The sequence below is a fragment of the Podarcis gaigeae genome, assembly GCF_964106915.1.
Source record: "Podarcis gaigeae genome assembly, chromosome: 3".
Lineage (NCBI taxonomy): Eukaryota > Metazoa > Chordata > Lepidosauria > Squamata > Lacertidae > Podarcis > Podarcis gaigeae.
In genome coordinates, this window is record NC_139680.1 from 31,303,662 (window position 1) to 31,326,567 (window position 22,906).

General features: G+C 42.1%; 1 protein-coding gene across 3 annotated transcripts in view; it reads right to left on the bottom strand.

Moving 5' to 3' along the window:
* The window catches only part of NBAS (NBAS subunit of NRZ tethering complex), a 176,408-nt gene that overhangs the window by 136,958 nt on the left and 16,544 nt on the right, over positions 1-22,906 (bottom strand). For all 3 annotated transcript variants that reach the window (XR_014561897.1, XM_083729673.1, XM_083729672.1), the window contains exons 10-15: positions 13,522-13,666; positions 12,449-12,514; positions 9,872-10,000; positions 8,336-8,399; positions 5,650-5,843; positions 739-996 (exon numbers count right to left, since the gene is read on the bottom strand). Coding sequence is in view for 2 of the 3 variants with exons in the window: in XM_083729673.1 (XP_083585799.1) it covers positions 739-996; positions 5,650-5,843; positions 8,336-8,399; positions 9,872-10,000; positions 12,449-12,514; positions 13,522-13,666 (856 nt within the window). In the remaining variant the exon portion in view is untranslated. The remainder of the gene's footprint in view (positions 1-738; positions 997-5,649; positions 5,844-8,335; positions 8,400-9,871; positions 10,001-12,448; positions 12,515-13,521; positions 13,667-22,906) is intronic.

Genomic DNA, 22,906 nt, shown 5'->3' on the forward strand with positions numbered 1-22,906 from the left:
AGCTTCCGGGTCATGTGGCCAGCATGACTAAGCCACTTCTGGTGCACAGAAAGGCCGTTTACCTTCCCGCTGGAGCGGTACCTATTTATCTACTTGCACTTTGACATGCTTTTGAACAGCTAGGTTGGCAGGACTGAGCAACGGGAGCTCACCCCGTTGAGGGGATTCGAACCGCCGACCTTCTGATCGGCAAGTCCTAGGCTCTGTGGTTTAACCCACAGCGCCACCAAGGTTCAAATCCCCACTGAGTCATGAAGCTTGTTGGCTGTCCTTGGGTCAGTCACTGACTCTCAGCCTAACCTGCCTCGCATGGATGCTGTGGGGATTAAATGAAAAACAGGAGATTGATGTGCACCACCTTACGTTCCTTGGAGGAAAGGTGGAATACTGTATAAAATGCAATAAGCAGACAAACAACCCCAGTACTCTTCGAAATACGAGTGCAATGACAAACTAAGACACATCAAGATAACTCGGAAGATAGTTCTGTTTGAACCAATGTTACCCAATGTTGGGTCTCCAGCTGTTTTCAGACTACAATTCCTATCATCCCTGACCCTTGCTAGCTAGGGATGATGGGAGTTGTAGTCCAAAAACACCTGGAGACCCAAGTTTGGGAAACCCTGGTTTAAACCAATGCTACTGAAACATGTCCAGCTGACCTAAGACCCAAGTGCCCTGTTGTGAGAAAATTAATGATCACGTGAGAAAAGGGAGGGCAGAATGTCTCACTCTCACCTTTCTTTGGTACAGTTCCTCAGGAGTCGTAGACCTCAGGTTTACGAGGCGGTAATTCTTTATGAATGTGCGCGGACGTTTCCGCGGAGGAGCAAAGCGCTCCATTTCGGTCACAAAGTACAAGCCTTGCTTAAGGTAGCCAAAATACCGGGCCTTGGCAGAAGTTTCGTCGTCCGAATCGGAGTCATCTTCTCCTTCGTCTTCATCACCGGGCCTGCTATCCAAGCGCGATCTCTTTGGAGCCAGCTTCACCTCGCACTACGAGGAAAGCAATTCTTACTAAACAGCGCAATGCATCACACTTAAGTCTGTCAGGCTTCAGCACACAGAGAGGCAATAAGCCACCACCACAATTCTCAAAGCTTCTGGGACCAAAAGGAAACCAGCTCCAGAAAATGAATTTCCTTCTCAAGCATCCAGCAGTGGCTACATACAGAGCAAAGTTATTAGAAGGGCCATTAGCACAACCCCAGTGCTAAGTACATTCATAAGGACTAGGACATGCTTAATAAATACATTTTGTAAGAATTAGTAGGGTCTCCTTGGAATGCCCTATGCCTTTGGTACTGAAAGTAAGAAAAGCACTGTCATTGCCTTATTTTTGGCACCAGGTTTTCATTTGCCCAGACCTTTTTTTTTCTTTTTTTTTTTTTTTGGAAGAAAAAAAGAGAAATCTGTATTGTATTAGTTGGCTGAATAGTAGCTGTGTTTTCTAGTTTATTATTTCTTAGGCTATGGTATTGTTGTTGTTTTTTACTGGCTGCTTTAATAGTGTATTTATATTTTTTATGTAAACTGCCGTAGAATTCACGTTTTGGGTTAGGCTTTAGACATTCTGAAAGGAAAGAAGTTCCCTTTCTTGTTATAAATATATATATATATCACTATATCATCTAATCACAAGGTCACATAGGAAGCATATGATACTGAAATATCTGAAACTGAATACAAGCTTTAAAACAAGATTATGAAGCGGAAAGATCTATCATTACATGTAATTTAGTTGCAGCAGTATATCTGAATGAACAACAATGAAAGAGGCACGTGAAGCTTGCACTTTTGCCTCAAACCTTGCTTCAGAACTACACAGTGCCATGTATGATTATAGCTTCAGCAATGCAGGTAGCCAGACGTTGCCCAGCAGTTTTACATTCTAATGGGGGAGGGAGGACTAAAAATACACAAAAATAGGATAACACTAAAAACAACTGAGCATAGACTACCTCGGACAAATGAACCTTCAAGCGTTTGAGGGAAAGGGAGAGAGAGAATGAGAACATTTAAATAGGCTGCTAAAGAGTTCATGGGACACGGGTGGCGCTGTGGGTAAAAGCCTCAGCGCCTAGGGCTTGCCGATCGAAAGGTCGCGGTTCGAATCCCCGCGGCGGGGTGCGCTCCCGTTGCTCGGTCCCAGCGCCTGCCAACCTAGCAGTTCGAAAGCACCCCTGGGTGCAAGTAGATAAATAGGGACCGCTTACTAGCGGGAAGGTAAACGGCGTTTCCGTGTGCAGCTCTGGCTCGCCAGAGCAGCGATGTCACGCTGGCCACGTGACCCGGAAGTGTCTCCGGACAGCGCTGGCCCCTGGCCTCTTAAGTGAGATGGGCGCACAACCCCAGAGTCTGTCAAGACTGGCCCGTACGGGCAGGGGTACCTTTACCTTTACCTTTAAAGAGTTCATGAAGAAAAAAACCCCGAAAGATAGGGAAGAGAAGCAAGGACGAATGAGAATACTAGAATGAAATCACATGAATAATAAGGAAAAGCTAGAGATAGCAGGTGGGCAGCAGAAGACAAAATAGGAGCAAGTGTCTTAGGCAGAAAGGGGATGGCTAAGAGAACATTCCTATATGTCAATTCAAAAGTAAGCCTCAGTGAGCTTAATGGTACCTACTGCCAGGTAAGAGAGTACAAAATTGCAACCCCCCCAAAAAAACCCCACAACAATACAGTGGTACCTCAGGTTAAGTACTTAATTCATTCTGGAGGTCCGTTCTTAACCTGAAACTGTTCTTAAGCTGAAGCACCACTTTAGCTAATAGGGCCTCCTGCTGCTGCTGTGCCACCGGAGCATGATTTCTGTTCTCATCCTGAAGCAAAGTTCTTAACCTGAAGCACTATTTTTGGGTTAGCGGAGTCTGTAACCTGAAGCATATGTAACCTGAAGTGTATGTAACCCGAGGTACCACTGTAATTAAGACATTATTTAATAAGGGAATGGAGCATGGGCAGGAAAAAAGGGAATTTAGCATTATCTGACAACTTGAAAACGAGTTTTAGATCATCGTGAAAAGGATGGCACCAAGATCTTTAGTTTTAAGAGAAATAGTGGCACTGCTGATACACAAAAGAAACATAAGAAACAGGAATAAAAGAACTAGAGGGGAAATAATTTTCAAAAAAAAACAACACCTCAGTATTTGAAAGGCAGACAGCCCTGAGGAAATTACAAGATGACAAGGTAAAGGATTAACAAAAGGAGACACATCAGATGCATACAAACGTCATATGCACAGACATGTTTAATAGAAAGGGAACAAAAGTCTCGCTCAATAATGGCAACTATTCAGAAGAAGAAACGCTTGCTAATTGAAGGCATTTTTAAAATATCCACTAAATCGCTGAGTGAAAGATGTGACACTACTGACTCTTGATTTAACCCTCCAATGCTCAGCTGGTGCTAAAAAGGAGGATTAAAAATTATGTAGGATTTGCTCCTTAAACTGTGCTACTTCACATTCCCAGTGTTCTCCTGATTTGAAGATTCTATGTTCTATGGCGTTTCATAAATTTCCTATGACATATGCTTCCTTTTTGATGTTCCAGAAGTATATAAATATAGGGGTGTTAGGATAGAACTCTACTACAAGTCCAAAGATGGGGGGGGGGGGGGAGAGCTAAATTAAACAAATTAATTTAGTCTCATTGGCTGGGGGGGGGGGAGGGCGGGAAGAGCTCCTAAAAGTTGATACAGTAGATGAGATTTATTAACTATGGTTAACTTAGTGCTTGTTACTCATACCATCAGAAGTTTTGAGTTCAACAAAAAGAACCCACAATATGTAATCATAATTAAATTTTCCATAGTTGTGTGTCCCTTTACTATAGATTAAATTAATTTATTTTTTGCCAGTAAATGAAAGTCACCCAGCTAATTTGGAATGTCACAATAAACCATGGTTTATCCTGACAGGGATAAGTCACAGTTAGCCTTGATATCACACACTCCCCAACTCCCCAGCATGGATGTGAGGAGATTGGAATGTCCTTTGTCTGTTTTTTATTAAGGGCAGTTTGCCATTTCATCAAAACCCAACAGAATGCAGTAAATCTTATATATGGCTTGTTAAGAACAAGCTAACCACAGTCAAGTTAAAGTGATCATTTGTCAGTTTAACAAGTTAACAAATGATCCTTGTAGTTCCCATCACAGACGCTTTGTTTGTCCCTTTTCGTGATCTGGAAAACACCAGACTAACTACAGTTTCCTGTTGAGTCTTAATTGTGAAATTATGATTTACATCCTCAGAATAAGCCAGGGTGTTAAGCCAACTTCAAAGCATGGCTTGTCCAAAGCCATTAGCTATAGTTCCTGGGCAGGTATTCAACTAAGTTTCACTCGGAGTGGAGCCACTGGAATTAACAGACTTAATTTATCCATGTTCATTAATTCCAATGAGTTACTGCGTGAAACTTGGTTGAGTACCCACCTGGTTCAGATGTAGCTTGCTTGCTCCCTCATGAAGTAAAATGGCTGTGTGTGGAAGCACATATGTAGCAGAGATAGGATTATTTTAACGTGGTTCACAGATTATGCAGCTGGCTTGTTTCAGACAGAGCATAGGTAAGATTTACAAGAGTTTGCCAGGTTTCAACATAACGTGTCCAAGCCAGGAATATTCGGTGTTATGTTGGAAGGGATGCCAGAAAACAGGGCATTATGTTCACATGTAGTGGAGGTATAAATATGTACGAATTTTTTGGCAAAGGGTGTTTAAGGAGATAACAGAAATCACTGGGTTAAAGCTGACCAAAAGTCCAGAGGTAGCATAATTATCAATTTACGATGGGGTGGAAGGTTCACAGGCTATGAAGGACTTGCTCACAAATTTATTGACAGCTGCACGAATTATGAAAGCTAGGAAGTGGAAGGGGCAAGCAGAATATAAAATGGCAGAATGGTATAAAGAGGTGTGGGATAGAGCTATTAATAATGAGTTGACATGTGCCATTAAGGTAAAACAGGGAATACGGAAGAGAAATGATTTTGAGGAGATATGGAGAGTGTTTGTAGAATTTGTACTATTAAAACAGAAAGGAGTCAAACCATCTCAAGAGGTGTTGAAGTATTGGGAGGTTGGATAGTTACAATGGAATGGTCTCGGTGGTGGGGGTGCACATTTTTATTCTTATTTATTTATGATTATTACTTTGTCAAAATAAAAGTTATTTTTTAAAAAATAAAGCGTCCAGGTCAACTTCTTGCAGCCACACCAGAGAAGGCTGGAGGCTCTCTGCAGCTACTTCACCTTGGGAAAAGCCATGGTTCACTGTGACATCCCAGTCAGAACTACCCCCGTCTGTATTTATATTGGATTTGAAATTGGTTTTACATATGAAATTGTTTAAATTGTTTGTACACATGGAATTGTTTTCATTCTCAATGTTGCCACTGTGAAATTGCTTTGAGATAATATTACAGAACAAAACATTTCATAAAAGCAATGAAATAATAAAGAAATAATTTGAATAGGGACATTGTCAAATGCATCTCACTCTTCTATTTTAATAACTGAAGTCCATGTAAAATGCTTTACACACACACACACACACACGAGTGTATAGGAGACTTACACATGAAGGAGATGACATTCCACACATAGAAATATGACATTTCTGCCAGTGTTCCCTACCTCCAAACTTAGAAATCCACCATCATGAGCAGAAGTGACCTGAGGGGAACTTTCAAACCATTCACAGGATTTGCCCAACAGATTTTTCAAGGTCTTCACTGATGACACTGTCAAAGCACCCGAACAGCGAGCCAGGATGACCGCATTCTCTGACCACCAGTTGATGTCTATCATTGGGTAAAAAGATTCCTTGTCTTGGAGGTGGGGGAAAAGTAGGGGGAAAAAGCTTTAAAACAGGAACTAGAACAGCTTCAATTATTTAATAAAAAAATCATCTGAGAGAGTCTAAATTTAACGACAATATACTGTATCAGCATTGCGTAGAGCTTCGCTTCGCTACGTTTTTACGGTAGTATTTTAATTAAAGTTATCTCTGGATTAACTAAAGCAAAACTGAATAATTAAGGATTCTGACAGACTTCTTCATGTAATATTTTAAAAATAATGCAGCTAAGTGTGTTAGGCAGATCCGCTCACACAAAGCAGGGTGAAACTTTAAAAATTAACAGATAGATATGGACTTATGGCTCCTCAGGCCAACTGCGCAACAATCTCTCTGGCAAATGCTCAGAACATTATTCATGGAATCTCGATGAAGCTATATCAAGCAGAAACCATCTGGGAAAGGTGTCACAACCAAGGGAGGAAGGGAGGAGGGAGAATCTATATGGCTTCTCCCAAAGGGAATGAAATATCCATAAAGGGGCTGAGTCAAAGAGATTTCTACTTTGTTATGCTGCTTATTATGTAGTTATGTTGTAGAATTACGCTGCTTGAAAAATATTTGCCAGTGTGAAGAATCACCTTCTTCTGGGTCCTAAATACTAGCTCTGACATAATATCTTAGGGTAGATGGTGTTTTTCCCATGAACCAATCTATTTTATTTTTATTTTACTTTTGGTGTTGGCATTCAGATACACAGATAGACCTGAAGGAGAGTCTCCATCCCATCATGCAGCCCAGACACTGGGTCTTCTCGTGGTTCCCTCACTGCGAGATGTGAGGTTACAGGGAACCAGGCAGGGGCCTTCTCGGTAGTGGTCCCCACCCTGTGGAACGTTCTCCCCTCAGTTGTCAAGGAGATGCGTAACTATATAACCTTTAGAAGACATCTGAAAGCAGCCCTGTAGAAGGAAGCCTTTTAAAGTTTAATGTTTTATGATATTTTTATAGACGTTGGAAGCTGCCCAGAGTGGCTGAGGCAACCCAGTCAGATGGGCGGGGTACAAATAATAAAATTGATTGTGTGTTTTATTTTATTTTTATTGTTGTTATTATTATTATTATTATTATTATTATTATTATTATTATTGTGTCTCACCTAAGGCCTGGTTGTTAGTTACAAGTGTCAGGGCCTTTCAAGTAGCTGCATTATCAGATACTTTGCCCTAGGATGAATGTACATAGCCTATCCATATTTTGCTGGCTGGTAAAATACATTTTTATTGCAGCAGATTTCTCCCCTGCTAAGGATCTGCTTTTTCATTTCAAGGTTATATTTTATTTTGTTTTCTGCCTTTAATTTATTTTGCAGTATTTATGATTACACAGGAGTTCTTAATTTAAAGGATGCTAAATTTAAATTGCTATGAGCCACCCTGCATAGGCAAATGAAGAATGGGAGAGACACTTAATATCAGTTTGGAAGTGAAATGGGATCGTCCACAAAAAGGTAGCAACTTGTACACTCTTGAAGGCACCCTCTGTAAACAAAACATTGTGAATTAAACTGGCATCGTAAATAGACAACAACGACACATGCAAAACTGCACTATTTCTGAGATTATTTACACTCCACTTTTCAAGATATAAAACCTTCCAACGTGGCCGAAAAGTAACAGTAAAGTTCATCTTAGAAATACACAAAACACAATTTCACATAATGAGAAGTCATCAAGATAGTGACAGAATGTGTATAGAGTGGTGGTGTGGGGGTAAAACTGTCTTGTTGGAGCTGTCCTCTGGGGATCCCTGTTGGGGGCAAGGGGGGGAAATGCAGCTGGGACAGAACCTAGCAAGAATGGTGAAAGCTGTTGATCCTTTTGAAAGAAAGGTGTTGGGTCTGGAACACAAGCAGTACAGTGGTACCTCGGGTTAAGAACTTAATTCGTTCTGGAGGTCCATTCTTAACCTGAAACTGTTTTTAACCTGAAGCACCACTTTAGCTAATGGGGCCTCCCGCTGCCGCCGCGCCACCAGAGCACGATTTCTGTTCTCATCCTGAAGCAAAGTTCTTAACCCGAGGTACTATTTCTGGGTTAGCGGAGTCTGTAAACTGAAGTGTCTGTAACCTGAAGTGTCTGTAACCCGAGGTACCACTGTACATAAATCCTATTCCAGGCTGCCTGGCACCTGGACAGCTCCTCACAGATTCCAACCTGGGTGAAGAATATCTTCACATTTTACACATGGCTCATGGAAATGGAAAAAAATGGAAAGAGGATGTGCCATCACTCACACATTCTCAAATACTGCTTCCTCAGAAGGGACATGTAATCTTCTAGCATTTTGGATGGCAGCATTTTAACGTTGGCCCTTATGATATCTTAAACACACAATGATGGATTAACATCCTCCTGCTCACTCAGGTCTTGGTCTCTCTCTTTCTCTCTCTCTCTCTCTCTCTCTCTGTCACACACACACACACACACACACACACACACAAAACTACACTATGGCTCCAACCTTTGATTTTCTTCCGTTTCTCAAGAGAGAGTCGCCATTCCGGTTTGATTTCATCATAGCCCGGCTAAAAGAAAAAGAAAATCTCCAATTAAGTTTTCTACATATCCATATGTACACTATAAACAAAACTTTAGCTAATGGGGCCTCCTGCTACCACTGTGCCACCGGAGCACGATTTCTGTTCTCATCCTGAAGCAAAGTTCTTAACCCAAGGTACCATTTCTGGGTTAGCGGAGTCTGTAACCTGAAGCATATGTAACCCGAGGTACCACTGTATTATTGGGAACCAATTCCAAAGCTTTAATGACTGCAAATGTCTATCTTGCTATGACAAGATATATACGCAAGCACAGGGGTCAGCAAACTTTTTCAGCAGGGGGCCGGTCCACTGTCCCTTAGACCTGGGTGGGTGGACTATTATTTGGGGGGGAATAAATGAATTCCTATGCCCCACAAATAACCCAGAGATGCATTTTAAATAAAAGGACACATTCTACACATGTAAAAATATGCTGATTCCAGGACCATCCACAGGCCTTGAGAAGGCTCCGGCCCCTGGACCTTAGTTTGCCTACCCATGTGCAAGGAGATTTGAAAAAAAAGAACACCTAACCCCACATACAGATACAAACACAGAGAGTGAAGTACTGCTGAGCTGACCACAAAGGCAGATAACACTTCCTCCAAACAGTGTGTGTGCACATGTTAATATTAAAACAACATCTCTAGATGTCAGGTTATATTATTTCAATTTTAAAATGTTATATAGAGTATATGGGACACAACTGAGCATTGTTGCGGGGGGCGGGGACAATAAACCCTGAAGTAACGTGAAGCAAAACAAGGAATGAAACATATGTTCTGGTACTCCAAGAAGTGTTTCTGGGGAAGAAGTGATTAAATAATACTGATTCGAACCTTGGTCTACATTCCTGTGTGCATCTCTCTTTTGTCTTTCCAGGTATACAACAAACAGATTTGAATACAATCGTCTTAAGATTAATGATGTTACCATGTTGTAAGATATACCGGGCTGTAAATTCAGCTCAGCTGCAAATATTTTTTGCCAATATTAATCTTTACGCATTGTAGCACATAGCTCAAATGACCCTAGCAGCTGCATAATGTAGATAGATGATTATAAAAAATAGCAACTGTAGTGGGTATGTTATCCAATTAAAGTAATTTTAGTTAATTGATCAAGTGAGTTTTAAGCGAATCCTAGACACACTTAGCTGTGAGTAATGGGTCTTATTCCAGAGTAGGCATGTGTAGGATTGTCTACAATTGATTCAGTTTCCATATGGATAACCATTCCAATGGCTAAAAAGCACCATTTCTTGATAATGAACAAATATGTTGTGCATATAAAAAGGCATATATGTCTTTTAGCATTTTGGACATGCTAAAAAAAGAACTACCACCATTTAAAAAGCAGAAAAAAGGGGGTGACAAGAAATGTCATACAAGTTTCATTTAAGCTATCTATAGCTACAAATACATTCCAGTATTTACAAACTGTTAATCATCACATACCTGGTCGCTCTGCTCCCATTCTCCTTGTTGTCTTAGAGAAGGGATTCCCCAGATAGTCAATTTTCCACTAAAGTGAATAGCTGCTAGGCGAGTCCCATCTGGAGAAAGGCTCATCTTGAAAACACCATCCTGAGCAAGATTTTGATCAGTGATTAAAAGCAAAGGCATTTCAAAGAAGCATTAAGCTCGTAGCCCTCATCCCCCCCATTTTCAATGTATCTTCCCTTTGTACACCTCCTGGATCTTATAAAACATGAAGGGCTCCTTAAAATTTGTACAACAGATACACAGAAGCATCAAGTAAGAACCACAATTCCTGAAACTAGTAGGGCAGTTCTATGAATGGGTTTTACTTCCAGGTAAGTGTGTACAACAAGTGTAGCTAACTCCTAGTCTGAGGGCCTGATTTGACATACCAAGATCCCACCATTTTTGAGTGTGGGAGTCCTTAAAGGGTTGGCCATGGATGAATGCAGTCCTTGAGCCAAAAAGTGTTAGACTCCTTAGGTGTAAAGGACCTTCAAGATGTAGCCCAGCCTTTCCCAACCTGATGCTCTCCAGATATTTTGGACCACAAACCATGGTCCCAGAAACCATGGTCAATGGTTTGGGGTCCTGGGAGTTGTAGCCCAAAACATTTAGAGGATGACAAATTTGGGGGTCATAAACTGTGATGCAGTTAAGTGGATAATAGAGTGGCACTTGAATCCTAAATACAGTTTCTTAGAAGTTCCATTCAATCACCCATCAGCTAGGACAGGATAGACGTGAAGTAGCAGAGCACTCAGGGGAATGTCAGGTTGTTGACTAAGGCAGGGGGAGTCTGTGGCAACACGTCAAATCTGTGTCATGCAAACAATGGACAAAATATAAACCAATCAGAACTCACAGTGGCTTTTAATGATAAGTCATGTCTTCTTATTGCTAGAAACTACTTAGATGAAATACTGAGAAGGAAAGATCCACATAATTTTAAAAACTAGGCTATAAGACATTTTTAAAATAATATAAAAGAGTTGCAAATGCTGTCAAATGTATTTATGAGTAAGAAATGGAAAAGAGATGAGTGAATCATTCCAAAGAGTAATGGACCCCTGCCATTAATTTCTAGAATATAAAATACTAGACTGACTAAAATGTAAGAAACTGAGGGTGTTTTAGCACGGTGCCAAATGTTTTCAGGCAAACATTTTCAGCACACAGTGAAGCTATTCACCCACTATTCCCTGCCCCATTTGGCTGCTGTTTCAGCGCTGTTTTTTGTTTTCCACTAGGCTTCTTCCTCACAACATAATACAGCCAATAAAAAAAGTGTGTTGCAGGACTACAGCTCCCATCATTCCTGATTGTTGGCCAAGTTGGGTAGAGCTGATGGGAGCTGGACTCCAAAGGCATTAGGAAGGCCACAGGTTCCCTGCCCCTGCATTGAAGGATCTCATGACATCATGTTGCCTAATATCCAATCAGATTTGACACTGTGACATCACTGAGGGAAGCACAAAGCCAATTCAGAGCAAGGGCAATGCTTCCTGTATTGCATTGACCTCACTCTGGATGGTCACAGGAGGGAATGCAGCTGCCACCATGAGCAGCTATTACCACACAGTCAAACAAGTTGGGAGAGAAAGGAAAGTATTGTCACCACACACCTTATGATAGATGCTTCCGGAAGGAGATGCTATATCACAAGTGAGTCTTTCAGACCATTTTTTCCCCTATGTATATATTTGGCACATGACGTTCTTCACATTTCCATTTTTTTCAGTCATTATATTAATTACCACTCTGCCGCTTGCCATACACATCTGACCTGAGTTTTCCAATCATTTCCCGCAAACACTAACCCATCCTCAACAACCTTTTTTTTTCCCATTTTGGGTATGTGAACAGAAACTTCTGTACCTGAGTTCACACATACACACTTTTTTAAAAAAAGCTGAGGAGGTTCGCAAGAGTACAAGCCTTACCCAGCCACAAGGGGCAAAGTGGGGGACGGGGAGGCAAAATGGTAAAGGCAACAAAATCTTCTGTTATTACTGTTATTTATTTATTAACGTCCAATATATGTAGTGTAATTACAACTTCCCAAGGAATCCCCAATTACTGTGTGGCGATCTGGAGAGAGCGGATAATGTTTAATTAAATTTTAAGTCAGAGCAGAGCCACTGAAATGAAGTTCAGTTTGCCATGGTTATTAATTTCAATCGACCTACTCTAAGTAGGACTCTGTTGGCTTCAATCCAGCACGTCCACCAAACCAGGCATGTGACAATCGGTGGAAACAGCTTTCTTTTCTGTCACTGGGGGCTGCTGGAAACAGAATTATTCGGTTGTGCTCAGATATGGAACAAACAGAGGTAGAGGTGCAGATTTTAGAGGTCACCACCACAGACAAACCACATATTGACAAATAAATATTGGCCATTGACCATGCTGGCTGGGAGCTAGGAGTCCCAATAAAATCTTGAGTGCCGCAGAACTGCCACCCCTGACGCAAAAGTTGCACTTGACACATGTCTCACAAAAGCATAAGGTATTGAGATATATATATATGTATATATACACATCCTCTGTTACCTGTTCTCTTCCTTGTCTACTGTAAAAGTTGAGAGACCTAATCTTGAACAATGACCTTCTCTTGGCCTGTTAGAAAAAGAAACCATATCAAATTAAGCTCATGTATGTATATGTGTGTGTGTTTATCACACACACACAGACACACGTGTGTGCAAGTGTTTTCTTTGTCAGAAGCTAAAGCAAATCATGGAAGCAACAAATAATATAGTAACATTCCTCTAAAATAGGGGCAAACAAGTCTTTTTTCAGCCAGAACTCAGTTCCACCACCTCTCAGGTGGGTGCCATTGCCATTATAAGAGAGCAAGGGAAGCGTTTATGGTGAGGGGTCCAGCACCTCTTTTTCTAGAAAAGTAGCTCTGGGTGCAAAGAATTCAAAAAGATTCTGAATGATATAAGCTAGAACAGGGGTTCTAGGTATTTGTTGCCTAGAGCATTTTAACCAACCTGTTGGTTAGAATAAACCTGAGATCAGGAAGGCAGCGAAAACCACAGCTTCACATCTGACCACCATCTACACAAGGTGTACTTCATTTATGCCACATAAATTGGGGTGGGGGAGGGACGTTTTTTCCAGCCACAGAAGGAGCAAGGTGGGCAACAGAATCAGAAATTCTCCCAGCAACACAATTCTGTGCATGCCTCCTGAGAAGTAAATACCCTTTGTGTTCAGTGGAGCTTACTTCCCGATGTGTGTGTACAAGGTTGTAGCCTAACATACAAAAGCAATGAAACCAGTCTCTTGTGCAGACTGTTGATGGGTGTGGGATTTGAAGGCTAGCTCTTTCCCCTAAGTCTGATAAAAATAGGTGAGGAGGAAGAATTCAGAAATTCAGTTCCCCCATGATGTAACAGCAACACCCTGTGAGCTTGCTGATGATACATTTCAGCTTTTTCAACATCTGGAAATGTTAGAACGAGGAAGAAGCATTGTCTTGTCTGCCTTTATATTAAAACGGAAGATGACACGTGTGAAACCTTTGCTAATGTAAAGAATAAAAATGAGACCTGCAGCTTTAGGGCCAATAGAGGTATGCTCAAACGATCCTATGAGATGATAGCAGCACTACTCACGGTCCCGATATCATCTTCGTAACTCGTAACCGGCTTGTAATAGGGGGATCCCGAAAGAACTCTCCACGCCGACAGACCACAGCTACTTGCTTTGGACGCGCCGGATCCCTCGCCATCCATTTCGCAGCCACCAACGATCAAAAGCCTATTGCAAGCAAGAGGAATCGAATCTTGAGTTTGGCATGCTCCACCTCTGTTCTGAGCAATGAGCAATCGCTTTACAATGAACTGCAGCAAGTTTCTTTGTATTAAGATTACCATGTCTATTATATTATATGAAATGGACAGGTTTCAATGGAGCGCTAAGGGAATTGTTTAGACCACCAAAAAATAAAAACAGGAAGACCCCAAAATTGTTGAGCTTTTCTTAAGAAAACCACCGAAACTGTTGAGTTGCGTTTTTTTTACACCCCACGATTTTTTGATTGATTTGTCCAAAGATGTGGGACGAAGCGACGCCTTTTGCTAATTCACCCTGTACGTCAATTGCGCCTTTAAAATCCAGGTACTGTCTGGGACATATGACAGCCCTAAGATTGTTCCATCAGCACAAGGATTTCTCCTTGACCATCAGAGGGATCTCCCCTCTCTTGGGCCCCCTTGCTGTTCTGTGTGTTTTTTCTCTACCCTCCAGGGTGGATTTGGGGAAGGCACAAGAGGGGAGAGGACGTTCCATTGAACTAGCGGGAGTCACGGGGTCACAGAATCAGAGTTGGAATGCTCCCTCAAGATCCAAGCCCCTGCAATACAGGAATATGCAGCAGCCACAAACAGGGACCGAACCTGCAACCTTGGCGTTATCAGCACCACGCTCTAACCCACTGAGCTATCTAGCCCTTGTGTTAACTTTCCACTAGCAGAGCAAGGAAGTTGTATTTGGCCATATATATTTTTGTTGGGAAGCAGTTTGCAATTTCTGAAATAAATAAATAAAAACAGGCACTTGCCATCTGCGATGACTTGACAACTGCTGAAATATTTACAGCAATAATTCCACACTTGGGCGTATCAGTTATAACATTTACTATTTCAAACCGCTACTCAGAGCAAGGGGAAGAAAAATCATGTGGATTTTAAAATATTTTTAAACCTCCAAGGCCGCAATCCTGTAAACACCTACCTGGGAGTAAGTCTCCGTGAACTAACACTATGGGACTTACACCATGCACAGGATTGCACTGTGAATTCACCTAGCGGGATATATTTCAAAGTAATTGCCTGCTTTAATTCTTTTTTTTCTTCCAGAAATCCTCTTCAGATAAAAATGTGAAATAGGGGTGTATGAGCATTATTTTACCCAAATAAAATCATTAAATAAAAAGCCAGATTACGCATATTTGATTTCAGTTGGCAAAATATCACCATCTAGTGGTTAAATTATATACAGAAGTTTGTAAATAAATGGATTTAAACCCCCCCCCAAAAAAATACTCATAACTATTATAGATCAACAACAACAAAAATGGATTCAGTAATTGCAAAGAGGTGTTAAACAAATCCTTTTGTTAGAGAAGAAATGGGCAACAAGCTGGTCTTGAGAGATTCCATTTGCCGTGTGAAAGCAACACATGCACGTGATACTAACCTGTATTTATAGTTAACTATAAAATATAGGTTAGCTTTAATGCTACATCCAAAACTTGAATCAAATCAGGCACAGAACTGGTCTGAGCTAGCAGCATAAAGCATTTCATCTTGATAAGTCTTAAGTAAAGGTTAGCAAAGAATTATTTTTGGAGATTCCAAAATGCAGAAATTGAAGATGATATTTAATTTTGGTGCATGCATTATCTACATCTTATTGGAAAGATGTGAGAGAAGCAATTTATAGCTGATTTTATTCTACTCTTAGATCCTTTAGTGTTTCTTTTATGGTACTGAGTAAAAGTCATAACAGGTTCACAAAAACAGTAGTTAACTTAATGGCAATGGTTAAGAAGAGAAACAGTCCAAACCAAAATTGGTAGGGGGACTAATAAAGAGAAATGAATGGTGTAATATGAACATCATTTCCTACATTTAGTAGGGTTTAAAGTTTTACTCTTCTTGCTGATTATACTAGATCCTGTGAACTCAACTCCTCTAATGGGAAGTTTGCACTGGTGGAAAGGGAGTGGGTGTGATTTTCACTAATTCCTCTTTCCCTCTACAGTGCCCTGCTCCCAAATCCCACCAGCCCCAGTCAATATGGCCAATCATCGGGGGGGCAGTAGTCCAGCAAGACCTAGAGAACCGCCTATTCCCAATTTAAGCATGCCACCAATGGTCAAGGGCAAACTCTAGCAAGAGGACAAAGTCCAACAGATAAAGAGCCAGTGTGAACTTACTCCCATTAGCAATAAATGGTGACAGCTGTAGGAGTGCAAATATACAGAGTGTGGGTGTCAGTTGGGATTGCTATGAGGAATTATGAAATATGAAGCAAGCCATTGTGTCAGCAATGAAAGCATTGCGTTGACTGGGTTTCATTCATTGACAATAGTTTCTGATCGAATCTCCCAAGCCTCTCCACCTCTGGCATTTGCTTTCTCTACACCTGATACTGTAAGTCATGTAACACAGACCAGTTGCCGGCTGCTGCATCAGGCACCCTAAGTAATTAAGATGATAGTTTCTCTAATGTTCCCTTCCTTGGTTTTGTTAATCTTAGGGCCTGGAAATAGTTTCACAGGAGGGTGATAAAGATACCTATCTCCTTGCCACCCTGCCTCTCCTGTTTACTCCTATTTATGATCTCCGGAGTTTCCTAAAAGCATTCCCCTTCGCTTCCTCTTTTATTTATTCTGAATTGCATATGCATGCTCAAGTAGGAAATTAGCTCTTTGTAGTTTTAATTTTAACTTTGTCCCACATGGGGTTTTTTGAAATGCTCAGAGGAAATCTGATTGGTTCTTATGTACACTGTGTAAAAAGTTCTTTTGTGAATAAAACGACCTGGGCTGGAGGGTGGAGAGGAATTATTATTAGTACGTACTCCTCCCAGAGTCTTGCTGGTCAAGCCTGTGTGTGTATTCTATTAATCAGAGTCTAATCTTTCCTTTGCTTTGGGAATGCCAAAGACAGCAAACCATTCAACCCTGCCACAAATTCTGCCTCCCTTGAGATTGCCACAAATCACCATTGCCACAAATCTTCTCCTAGACACTTGGGAATATTTGATGCATATATCAGTGGTTCCCAAACTGTAAGGCACTGGGAATTAGTGCAAGGCTTTTCATGAGAGGGAGAGATACTACAGAGGTGTTGTCCTTCTAGCAGCAAAGATTTGACATCTGGAGGCTTTACATGGGCAGGAAACTGTAAGCAACACCTCCAATCAGTAGGAGGGCTATTCCATACTTCCAGCGCTTAGTTAGGTTTCAGTGCCGTGTCTTAGAGGAAGTTCCCGAGAAAGGTCAAATCTACTTTAGAAGCCTGTGCTGTTGGTTTAACTTGCAAAGTTCCTTCTGCCAACTTGTGGCAGCAGCTCAAAGTTGGAAAAAGCCTTACTGATGGAGAAGAAATTGACCATGACAATGAGCATATGGGGCTTTCCCCCCTTCTGCCTTCTCTTCCTGTCTGGCAGGCTTCAGCAGGGAGTCCAAGATGATATCTCCTTGTTCTTTTCTAACCCCAAGTGTTGGTTTAGCTCTCCAATCCACACACAGCAGCCATATGGAAGCGTCCTGTGCATTTGCCTGCTGCTGCTGGGTTGAGGAGCTCAGGTGGGTAAAGATTAGAAAAAGGCCCAAGCTGAATTCATTCGAGTTCATAACGCTAGCAGACACCACAATATCATTTATAATTTAAGCGTCTCGTCTCAGGATGGGAGAGATTTAATGAAAGCTGGAGTAAAGCTGCCATATCAGGTTAGACAAAAACCCTGTTCCCGCAGAACAAAAGAAGACATATGTATCATTGCAGCACATGCTTAACATTTTAAACAACTCTTCACAGAGCTGGCGAAGTGCAGCACAAAGCAGACGGGAGCTATATTAAGAGACCAAGACGCAGAGCTTTCAAATGATTCTTAGAGCTCCATTGAGGGCCACAAAGGAGGTCTGAGCTCACTTATGAATTATTAACTTTTTAAAGGACTGGACAAGAGAGTCAATAATACCAAAAAAAGAATAACCAAAACAAGCTGACAGATAGCCTGAGGCCATCAAGTGTCCAGATACTTCCAGCTAGTTGAGTTGAATTCCTGCACCTTTAATTCCTTTAATTTAGTAGTCAATGGAACCGAGGGAATAAAAGGATCATGGATGCAACACCTACTTGCTCTCTCCCTCTTTCTTTTGTGGAGAGCAGGCAAGCAACTATTATACTCAAACAGCTGTTCAAGCTCTACCTATCCTTACTGAACTTCTAAGATAGGGTAGCCAAGTTTGTCCCCTTGATACGCTTCAGGCTCCAAAAGTAGCTCCAGGCAGCATGCTCAATAGTAAGGGGTGATGGGATATCTGGAGGGCACCATGTTGGTAACCCTATATTGAGAGATAAAAATAATATCAAGTTGGAGAAACAGTACAGTGGTACCTCAGGTTAAGAACTTAATCCGTTCTGGAGGTCCGTTCTTAACCTGAAACTGTTCTTAACCACTTTAGCTAATGGGGCCTCCTGCTGCCGCCACGCCACTGCTGCACGATTTCTGTTCTCATCCTGAAGCAAAGTTCTTAACTCGAGGTACTATTTCTGGGTTAGCGAAGTCTGTAACCTGAAGCATCTGTAACCCGAGGTACCACTGTATTATAGACCCCGTTCTGGTGTAAGTTAATAAATGTGCCAGTAAGACAAGTCAGAATCTTAAACTAACTTCATACCTCGGTTTAAAATCCTGGTTTGTCCATTACAGTCATACAGTGGTACCTTAGTTTACAACCATGATCCATTCCGGAGGTCCGGTTGTAGACCAAAACAGGTTGTAACCCAAGGTGCGCTTTCGCCAATGGGGCCTCCACACAAAAATTGGTTGTAATCCAAAAAAAGGGACACGCACTTCCGGGTTTGATGTGGTTGTAATCCTAAGCAATTGCAAACCAAGGTACCACTACACCTTGGTTCTCGAACACCTCGGTACGCACACGTTTTGGCTCCTGAACGCCGCAAACCCAGAAGTAAGTGCTTGCAAACATTCTTTGGAAGCTGAACATATGACGCAGTTTCTGCAGCTTCCGGTTGAGTGCAGGAAGCTATTGCAGCCAATCGGAAGCTGTGCCTTGGTTTCTGAACGTTTTTGGAAGTTGAACAGACTTCGTGAATGGATTCCTTCAAGAACCAAGGTACAACTGTACTGGTAAACATAGTTTTCCACATTGGGTGTAAGGAAAACTCTGTTTAGCTAAATATTTCCTCAGTTAAACATGGCAGGCAAGGAAGGTAATTGACCACACAGAGGATGCAGGTGAAAGGTTAATGCATACCTCATCTTATGAAGTCATGGTATCTTCATTCAAATGGGGCCATTTTAAATTATTGAGCTATATACAGCGATATCCCTCAATTCACAAAAGAGTCTTTGAACTAATGGTCAAAGTTACGGATTTTGTGCCACAATAGTTTGAGAACGAAGACGGAGGAGAAGTTTCATTGCAGTGGTGAAATGACTTCTACTCACACAAGGACTTTGCTGGACACAAACCAGTGTCCTGGATGAAAGCGAAGAATATTCTAATACTGAAATGTGACAAAAATGTCTCAGCAATAGACTCACACAGGAATACAGCACTGATGAATACCAATTATAAAATGTTAAGAATTCTAGCAGGAAGATTTAATCTAACGTTAGATTATTGTAGTCAGGGAGAGTGTTCTCAGGTTTTTTAAAAGAAAACAATTGAGAGAGCATAGAAGGGAAATGATCCATATCAATTACAGAGCAAAAACACCTGCAGTGCAGTTCTTTGCTGGGACCAGAAAGGCATTTGGACACATACAGTGAACGCTCTTTTGTGAAAATGGCACTAAAAGCAATGAGATTTTAGGTAAATGTTTTAAGACAGTCAAATTTCTCATTTGGTTCATCAACTAGAAAGAAAGAAAGAAAGAAAGAAAGAAAGAAAGAAAGAAAGAAAGAAAGAAAACTATCATCAATGGGCATATCTCAAAATCTCTTGTACCATAGGGAGGGATGTCAGGCAAGGTTGTTGCCTTTCAACACTGATTTTCAATTTTGGGTACAAAAATGTTAGCAACTGCAATAAGGGAAGAAAATACCATAGCAAGTATTTTCCCACAAAATATAGTGGCGTAGGAGAGCTGAAAATAATGCCAATATATCTCACATCTGGCAACTAATGCACCCCTTTTCAGATAGTACATGGGTAAAAAGGTAAAGGTAAAGGTACCCCTGCCCGTACGGGCCAGTCTTGACAGACTCTGGGGTTGTGCGCCCATCTCACTTAAGAGGCCAGGGGCCAGCGCTGTCCGGAGACACTTCCGGGTCACGTGGCCAGCGTGACATCGCTGCTCTGGCGAGCCAGAGCCGCACACGGAAACGCCGTTTACCTTCCCGCTGGTAAGCGGTCCCTATTTATCTACTTGCACCCGGAGGTGCTTTCGAACTGCTAGGTTGGCAGGCGCTGGGACCGAGCAGCGGGAGCGCACCCCGCCGCAGGGATTCGAACCGCCGACCTTTTGATCGGCAAGTCCTAGGCGCTGAGGCTTTAACCCACAGCGCCACCTGCGTCCCCAGTACATGGGTAGATGAGCCTAAAAAGCCAGGACACAAACTTTCACAGTCCTCTAGCAGATATGATGACTCATTAACCAGATGTCATGTAATTAGCGTTAACTCTGGAAGTGTATCCTTGATTCTGACCAAACTAAGCCTCCTAGAGCAAAATATAACTCAGGAGGCTTTGTTTAGTCAGAATCAAGTACAGTTGTACCTTGGATCTCGAACAACTTGCGAGTTGAACATTTTGGGTCCCAAACACCGCAAGCCCAGAAATGATTGTTCTGGTTTGCTAATGTTATTTGGAAGCTGAATGTCTGCCACGACTTCCACAGCTTCCGATTGGCTGCTGGAGCTTCCTGCAGCCAATCGGAAGCCACACCTTGGTTTCCAAACCGTTTTGGAAGTCGAATAGACTTCCAGAACGGATTCCATTCGACTTCCAAGGTACAACTGTACACATTCCTAGTTAACGTGAAATACATCACTTCTGGAAAAGGAGCTACCATAGCCACTAGAGGATCGTGAAAATTTGTGTCCCAGGTTTTTTAGACTCATCTACAGAGCCTAGAACTTGCCAATCAGAAGGTCAGCGGTTTGAATCCCCGCGAAGGGGTGAGCTCCCGTCGCTCGGTCCTTGCTCCTGCCAACCTAGCAGTTTGAAAGCACGTCACACTGCAAGTAGATAAATAGGTACCGCTGCGGCGGGAAGGTAAACGGCGTTTCTGTGTGCTGCTCTGGTTCACCAGAAGCGGCTTAGTCATGCTGGCCACATGCTGACCATTAGGTCTGGGGTCCCTTTACCTTTACCCATGTGCTATCTGAAACCAAAGGGGGCACAGTGGTTGCCAGATGTGATTTGTTTTTCAGCTCTCCTACCCCAGTCATAATGCTGCAATCCTAAACCCCCACTTACTTGGGTGTCAGTCCCATGGAACTCAACAGGACTTTACTTCTGAGTACATATACTCTGATGATGATCACATCTTACACACATTTAACTTGAGCGATTTCAACCAAACGCCGCTGAAGGTGTGCCAGAGTGTGACTTACCTCAAGGGTTTTTTGTATGTCCTCATTCTCCGTTGAGAGACATATAAAAAACGAGGCCACAAAATGCACAACAGCCTCAGACAGCATGAAAAAGAATTTGACTGCAAAATTGTGAATCGCAGCTCAAATCCCCATAGCTGCCGTACTCCTTTTCACACTTTACTGGGGAAGGTAGGTGTCTTCTCTGGGGGACTTTAAAGATTATTGCAACACACGAGGGAAGGGGGCGGAACAGAACAATATCAATTCTGCAAGATGAAGAAATAATCTGCACTCCCTGGGAAAATAGATTAAGCTGTCAATCTGCTGTCAGCTGCCATCACCACAGAAATCTATGGGGAAAGGAAGTCTTGGTGAAAAGGAATTGAATGAGGGTAATATTTGTAAGCATAAGGTAAGAAGAGCCTGCTGGATAGGCCCAGCAGCCTGTTTTCACGGCAGAAAACCAGATACAGGGGGGAAACCCAGAAGGGTCTAAGCACACGAGGAATCTGCCCTCCACAGATTTCCAGCAACCCATGTTCAGAAGCATCACTGCCTCCAACCACAGAGGCAGAACATAGCCACTGACACTAGTTATTGGAAGCAGAGTTCCAAACATACGGAAACAAAGGAGAACGGCGAAAGGCAGATTACGTCCCACCACTGAGCAGTATAGTCTTAATGAGCTTGTCTTTCATATTCGCTATCTTAGCCAGACATGTTACAAAGAAAAGAAGAAGAGCAGAAAGCTCTGGTTATCCAAGTCAGGCAGCTCTGTTTGCACAATGGGGGGAATTCCAAAATCCACAACCAAGCTGGGCTGAAAAATAAATCCGTGTCGAAACCAGACAGAAACACACTGGTGATATTCAAATCCGTAAATGTAGTTGCAAAAACTATGAAGACCAGACAGACACACAACCAAAGGGGGAGCGCATGACGATTCTGGGCTCAGGGGGGGAAAGCTGTCATTTGGAGGCTGGGGATTTCTGCCAGCAGCTCTTGTAGGTATTCAATAGTCATTTTTATCCATTTTAGCAGCATAGATTATCTCGCTAGTAATAAATGTTTTTAGTGAGAAGGACTAACGTTTCTGCATCCTTTGGAGGCTCTTCTGTTATCTTTGCAACAACAGCCCTTCTATTTGTTTGAGAAGGCCCATAACTTAGTGGTAGGGCATCTGCTTTGCATTTAGAAAGTCCAGCTTCAATCTCTGACATCTCCAGGTACAGCCACACAGCAGACAGGCCAATAGCTTAACACAGTATAGAGCAGCTTCCTGTATCCTGTATTCCAGCTTCAATTATTGTACCCAGCAAGTCAGTTAACTGTATCCTGCTACACAGGAACTATAATGTAAGGGTAGAGGAAAGGGGATTGATACTGTGGAGTGAACTGTACTGCCAAGCTTAGCTATGTTCCCCTCACCTTGAAGGAAGCAGGAATCAAGGCCTTTGTTCTCCCCCAGACTATGTGAAAAGCTCAACCGCACAGCTCTCACAAGTCACTCTTCCAAACTTGGGTCTTCAGCTGTTCTTGGACTACACTTCCCATCATCCCTGACCACTAGTCCTGCTAGCTAGGGATGATAAGAATTGTAGTCCAACAACAGCTGGCAACCCAAGTCCTTTACCAATAATCTAGGAACTTTCACCATTTTGAAACAAAGCTAAGTTTTACTGCCTGTGCAGCGAT